The sequence below is a fragment of the Salvelinus namaycush genome, chromosome 23 (genome assembly GCF_016432855.1).
Source record: "Salvelinus namaycush isolate Seneca chromosome 23, SaNama_1.0, whole genome shotgun sequence".
Classification (NCBI taxonomy): Eukaryota; Metazoa; Chordata; class Actinopteri; order Salmoniformes; family Salmonidae; genus Salvelinus; species Salvelinus namaycush.
The window spans coordinates 10,588,844-10,595,852 of record NC_052329.1 but is presented as its reverse complement, the minus strand read 5'-3'; the positions used below and the strand labels follow the sequence as shown (position 1 = coordinate 10,595,852).

Genomic DNA, 7,009 nt, shown 5'->3' with positions numbered 1-7,009 from the left:
GATTTCAAGGTCGGATGTGGTAATCAGTTGATATTGTTGTAGGAACTTCTGAACTTAATAAAAGAAACTGATTCAAAACAAATGTAATCATTGGCTATAACTGGCAATAATCTTGAGTAATGTGGTTGTACTAAAGAGAATATCAGAAACAACTAGATTTGAAATAACTAAATACATAATACTCTTTGTCCAACAATAAACACTAATAACAATAACAATAAACATCTAACAAGGCGTTATCTACTGCGACACAGAGGCAGGGCCTTATATAGGCAGCCCTCCGCACCTCTCTGATTCAGAGGGGTTAAATGCCACATTTCATGACACATGACACATTTCAGTTGAAGGCATTCAGTTGTACAACTGACTAGTATCCCCCTTTTCCTTTCCCTTTATATGGCCATTTTGGATGTCAATTCAGGATATGATACTCAGTTGGTATTCTTGTAGGGACAAGTATGTCTAAACACATAAACAACAGAACTCAAACTCTGATTAAAAAATAATTTTAAGCATTTACAGCAAAGACATCCTTTTATGGAGCAGTTGACCTCTTGAATCTTTTCATCAAGGTCTGTTTTATATCTTTTGTCTTAAAACAGTATATCAGCGGATTGATCATAGGAGGGAGCAGACTATACAACATGATAATAACAATACGTAAATCATTGCTGAATATAATGCCAATATTACTGGACAGATAAATAAAACACCTGGGGAGATAATACAGGGCAATGATGATCAGCTGACCACTGCAGGTAGAAAGGGTTTTGAGGCGGCCTTTGGTGCCAACAATCTTAAGAACTGCAACAATAATAGAGCAATATGAGAATATAATAAAGACAAGAGGTCCCAGTAATACCACCATTGCTGTAACAAAGGCAGGAAAACTATAAGGGGCCCTATCAGTGCATGCAAGCTTTGTTATAGAAATATGATCACAGAAGCACTGCAAGATTGTGTTTGAGTCACAGTAAGGAAGAGGATAGGCCCTAATTACCAACATCAATGGGCAGGCTTTTGCAACAATCCATGCAGTGGCATTGAGTATATGAATAGTGGAGTTTTTGATAATCATTGGGTATCTGAGTGGGAAACAGATTGCTACATATCTGTCTAAAGCCATTATCAATAGGAGAAAGCTAGTTACGGATCCAAAATAGTGAACTAAGTACATTTGCAAAAAACAACCAAAGAAAGAAATTGCCCCTGCCTGAAACCAATACCTGGCAATAATCTTTGGTAAAGTGGTGGTGCTGAATAGCACATCAGACACAACCAGATTCAAAATGATAATATACATCGGTTTATGGAGAATGTTATGAGTTGCAAACAAGATAAGAACAGCTATATTTCCTATTAAAGTGCAACAATAAACAATCAATAATACAGCTGAGGCAAGACCGTAGAACTCTGACTGAAGTCCAGGGAAACCAACGATGACAAACTCTGTTACAAAGCTGTGATTCCCCAATGACATGATGATGGTCTAGTAGAGACAGCAACCTGTGAAAGTAATGGATTAAAATAATTATTGAATACTTTGTTTAAATCCAAATTAATATGTTATCTGTTTCATCGTGAAACATATAAATTAATCTGATTACTTAAAATGTTATGTTGTATGAAGTTGTAACACATTTTGTTTTACCCAGTTTTGTCATCTCAATTTGATTTTACTTAACTTAAGTTACTCTGCTGCCTTGCGTTTTTAAAACACAGTATATCAACTCAGGAAATCAAGTTGGGTTAACAATACTAGGTAAAAACTAAGTAAAACAATTGGTTGTATTATAACAAGTTCATACAACTTCATACATTTTCATACATTTCTCTTGTTGAGACTAAACGTTTTTACATGGGAAAGTAGTAGGACACCAATGCAATATGTATCACATTGGTTCATGTACATATCTCTTCTAATGTACCGGTATGTTTTAACATCACATTTTCTTATTGATATTACACATGATACCAAATTATTGATCACATTATATGTCCCACTGTCACGCCCTGACCTTAGAGATTATTTTTATGTCTCTATTTTGGTTGGTCAGGGCGTGAGTTGGGGTGGGCATTCTATGTTTTGTGTTCTATGTTTTCTATTTCTATGTGTTTGGCCGGGTGTGGTTCTCCATCAGAGGCAGCTGTCTATCGTTGTCTCTGATTGAGAACCATACTTAGGTAGCCGTTTCCCACCTGTGTTTTGTGGGTAGTTGTTTTGTGTTGTTGCACCTTACAGGACTGTTTCGATTTTCCTTTATTCACTTTGTTATTTTGTAGTTAGTGTTCAGTTTTTTCAATAAAGCATGAACACTTATCACGTTGCGTTTTGGTCCGATCCTTCCTGTTCATCAGACGAAGAGAATCGTAACACCCACTACATATTCATTTAAAGATATAAAGAAATGTAATGAATAATTAAAAAAATTATGAATGACTGTTATTCAGCAATCGCACAAAGAACAATCTATTTTCGCCCCATAGTGTGGCATGTCAATACAAAAGCTGCACCTCAAAGTAAGCCTTTCAACGGAGTCTTGTATCATGGACTAAAGTTATCCAATGTTGTCATCTAAAGATTAGAGAACATATTCCATCACATTCAGATTCAAAATATATTCAGAAAACACATCAAGAAGATGCATAAAGTGAGCTATTAAGACATGCCATGTAACTCCAGATCTGCATAGAAGTAAATCAGGGCTTACCAAATCTGAAGTCTGACACGGACACTTGCAGTATCCAATTTATAATAACTGTTGATACCCATGTGACATAATTATACACCTGAACTTACTCCCTAAGTAAATGATCCTCACAGGGCTTATGAGTGTTTTCTCTTGTTCTTTGTCGTTTATTTATTTAAATCATGATGTAATGATGCAAAATATCTACACAAAACACAAAGTATTCAAAGACACATGTTTTTATTTCATTAAACTTATCAACAAAAAAAGATAGGTAGTTGGCCCTCTTAATATGTTGGGAGACCATCAAGATGGCGATGACCTCTTTGCCTTTAATTTAACTTTGTCTGCTGAATGTCTCCTAGCTTGTTGTCTAAAATAGTGGTTTTACCATAACTTTAGACTACATTTGACATATTACACTTTCCTTTGAGGTTTTTGTCTTTTTACACTCCAGAAAATAGACATGAGGTATAATCTGAGCCCAGTTCTGTTTCTCACCCTGCTTCACGACGTGTGCTTTCATTTACTCCCCCCAAGGAATTATAAGCAGGGGGCTAATAACTACAGGGAGTGTTAAATAAAATCAAATAAATGTTTATTGGTCGCGTACACATCGGTATAAACACTGTAACTAAAATGCTATGTACAGCAGTAGAAATATTAAAATGATGTCACGATCGTCTTCTTGAGATAGATTGGACCAAGGCGCAGCGTGTGCAAAATACATCTTCTTTATTTAAAGAAGAGAGAAAAAACAAGAAACGAACAACTATACACAAACTGTAACGGCTGTCGTAGTCGTTCTCCTCCTCAGACGAGGAGGAGCATGGATCGGACCAAGATGCGGATTGGTAAGTATTCATGTTTTAATGGGAAAACAACAAACACTACAAAATACAACAACCAACAACCGTGACTAACCTGAAACAGTCCTGTGTGGCCCAAACACTGACACAGGAACAAACACCCACAAAACACAAGTGAAACCCTGGCTGCCTTAGTATGACTCTCAATCAGGGACAACGATTCACAGCTGTCTCTGATTGAGAATCATACCAGGCCGAACACAAAATCCCAACATAGAAAATCAAACCTAGACCAACCCACCCAACTCACGCCCTGACCAACTAAAACAAATACATAACAAAGGAAAACAGGTCAGGAACGTGACACAAACTAACAAAATAACAAACTGACGACCGTGAAGCTATACATATAAATAGTGCTGACACAAACACTACACATAGACAATTACCCACAAATGAATGATGCCCATGGCTGCCTTAAATATGGCTCCCAATCAGAGACAAATGAAAGACATCTGTCTCTGATTGAGAACCACTCAGGCAACCATAGACATACCTAGACACATTCACTCAACCATAGACATACCTAGAAACATTCACTCAACACAAACTCATACACTACACCCAACACCCCCTTTACCATATAACCACCCAAAATGACAAAACACAAACATTCCCCATGTCACACCCTGACCTAACTAAAATAATAAAGAAAACAAAGAATACTAAGGCCAGGGCGTGACAAATGAGCTATGTTGAGAATAATTGATTTAAATTCACAGTACAAAACCCCATGACAAAATGGATAGAATTGTAGGAAATTAGCTTCCAGACCAGTGTCCGGTTAATAAATATATATTTATGTGAACGGTGTGTATAGACAGTATGAACAGCATGTGAATAGAAAATGTGTGTACAGCAGTAGTTATATAGGATTAGCCATGACCTCAATACAGTATATTTTTATTTAACTTGGCAAGTCAGTTAAGAACAAATTCTTATTTACAATGACGGCCTAGGAACAGTGCATTGTTCAGGAACAGAATGACAGATATTTACCTTGTCAGCTCGGGGATTCGATATAGCAACCTTTTGGTTATTGGCCCAATGATCTAACCACTAGGCTACCTGCCGCCCCAAAGTACAGTGCCTATTGAAATTATTCAGACACCTTGACTTTTTCCACATTTTGTTACAAAGGCACTGTTCATATAAAGTGGGTAGAATGTAATGTAAACATTATCAAAGAGACCAGTGTTCAATGACTATGTACATAGGGCAGCAGTCTCTAAGGTGCAGGGTAAAGTACCTGGCAGTAGCCGGCTAGTGACAGTGTCTAAGGTTCAAGGAAGGGTACTGGGCGGAGGCCGGCTAAAATGACTGTTAAAAATGTTGATGGCATTGAGATAGAATCTGTTTATCAGTCTCTCAGTCCCAGATTTTATGCACCTGTACTGTTTCCTCATTCTACACTGAACAAAAATATGCAACAATTTCAAAGTTTTTACTGAGTTACAGTTCATATAAGGAAATCCGTCAATTGAAATAAATGCATTAGGCCCTAAACTATAGATTCCACATGACTGGGAAGAAAGATATGCATCTGTTGGTCACAGATACCAAAAAAAAAGGTAGGGGCATGGATTGGAAAACCAGTCAGCATCTGGTGTGACCACCATTTGCCTCATGCAGGATGACACATTGCATGGAGCTGATCAGGCTGCTGATTGAAGCCTGTGGAATGTTGTCCTACTCCTCTTCAATGGCTGTGTGAAGTTGCTAGGGACACGCTGTCATGCACGTTGGTCCAGATCATCCCAATGCTGAATGAGTGACAACATGTGAGTATGGAGGCCATGGAAGAACTGGGAAATTTTAAGCTTCCAGGAAGAGTGTACAGATCCTTGCGACATGGGGCCGTGCATTCTCAAATTGAAACATGAAGTGATGGCGGCGGATGAATGGCACGACAATGTGCCTCAGGATCTCTTGCAATTGTGCTTGTTGTCTGTAGCTTATGCTACCCATACCATAACCCCACCGCCAACAAGGAGCACATTGTTCACAACGTTGTCATTAGCAAACGTTGTCATCAACGTTGTCATCACTCACATGATGCCACACATGCTGTCTGCCATCTGCCCGGAACAGTTGAAACTGAGATTCATCCATGAAAAGCACACTTCTCCAGCATGCCAGTGACCATTGAAAGTTCCCATTGAAGTCGGTTACAATGCCGAACTGCAGTCAGGTCAAGACGCTGGAGAGGACTACAAGCTTGCAGATGAGCTTTCCTGAGACAGTTTCTGACAGTTTGTGCAGAAATTATTTGGCTGTGCATATCCACATTCTTCAGCTGTCCAAGTGGCTGGTCTCAGATGATCCAGCAGGTGAAGAAGCTGGATGTGGAGGTCCTGGGCTGGCGTGGTTACACGTGGTCGGTGGATGTGAGGCCGGTTGGATGTACTGACAAATTCTCTAAAACGACAATAGTGGCGGCTTATTATAGAGAAATTGACATTAAATTCTCTGGCATCAGCTCTGGTGGACATTCCTGCAGTCAGCATGCCAATTGCACACTCCCTCAAAACTTGAGACATCTGTGGCATTGAGTTGCGTGACAGAACTGCACATCTTAGAGTGACCTTTTATCATCCCCAGCACAAGGTGCACCTGTGTAATGATCATGCAGTTTAATCAGCTTCTTGCTATGCCACACCTGTCAGGTAAATGGATTATCTTGGTAAAAGAGAAATGCTCACTAACAGGAACGTAAACCAATTTGGGCACAAAATTGGAGAGAAATATGCTTTTTTTTGCGTATGAAACATTTTTGGGATGTTTAATTTCAGCTCATTAAACATGGGACCAACATTTTACATGTTGTTTTTATATTTTTGTTCAGTGCAGAAGGTAGAGGAGTGAGGCGTGTGGCTCAGTTGGTAGAGCATGGCGCTTGAAAAGCCAGGGTTGTGGGTTCATTCCCCACGGGGGGACCAGGATGAATATGTATGAACTTTCCAATTTGTAAGTCGCTCTGGATAAGAGCGTCTGCTAAATGACTTAAATGTAAATGTAACAAGGCATGGCTTGAGTGGCTGAGGTCCTTGATGATCTTCTTGGCCTTCCTGTGAGACTGGGTGCTGTAGATGTCCAGGAGGGCAGTTAGTGTTCCCCTGATGATGCTTTGGGCTGACCACACCTGCAAATGCGGGTTGTACAGTTGCAGAACTAGGCTGTGATACAGCCCAACAGAATGCTCTCGATGGTGCATCTATAGAAGTTTGTGATGTTCTTAGCGGTCAAGCCATATTTCTTCAGCCTCCTGAGGTTGATGAGGCACTGTTGTGCATTTTTCTCCATTCTGTCTTTTTGAAGGGACCATTTAAGGTCCTCAGTGACATGCATGCCGAAGAACTTTAAGCTGCGGCTCGTCAATGTGGATGGGGGCATTCTCTCTGCTGTCTTCTGTATATGAAGATCACTTCCTTCATTTTGTTGACATTAAGC

At 39.5% G+C, this 7,009-nt stretch overlaps 1 protein-coding gene across 1 annotated transcript; it reads right to left on the bottom strand.

Annotated features, from left to right (window-relative positions):
- Window positions 1-535: 535 nt before the first annotated feature.
- On the bottom strand, window positions 536-1,480 carry LOC120018071 (olfactory receptor 2AT4-like). Its single transcript, XM_038961034.1, has one exon. The coding sequence runs from the start codon at window positions 1,478-1,480 to the stop codon at window positions 536-538; it is 945 nt and encodes a 314-aa protein (XP_038816962.1).
- Between the last annotated feature and the right edge of the window lie 5,529 nt (window positions 1,481-7,009).

Coding starts and splice junctions, on each gene's coding strand:
- LOC120018071 (XM_038961034.1), bottom strand. CDS start 1,480: ATGTCATTGGGGAATCACAGCTTTGTAACAGAGTTTGTCATCGTTGGT.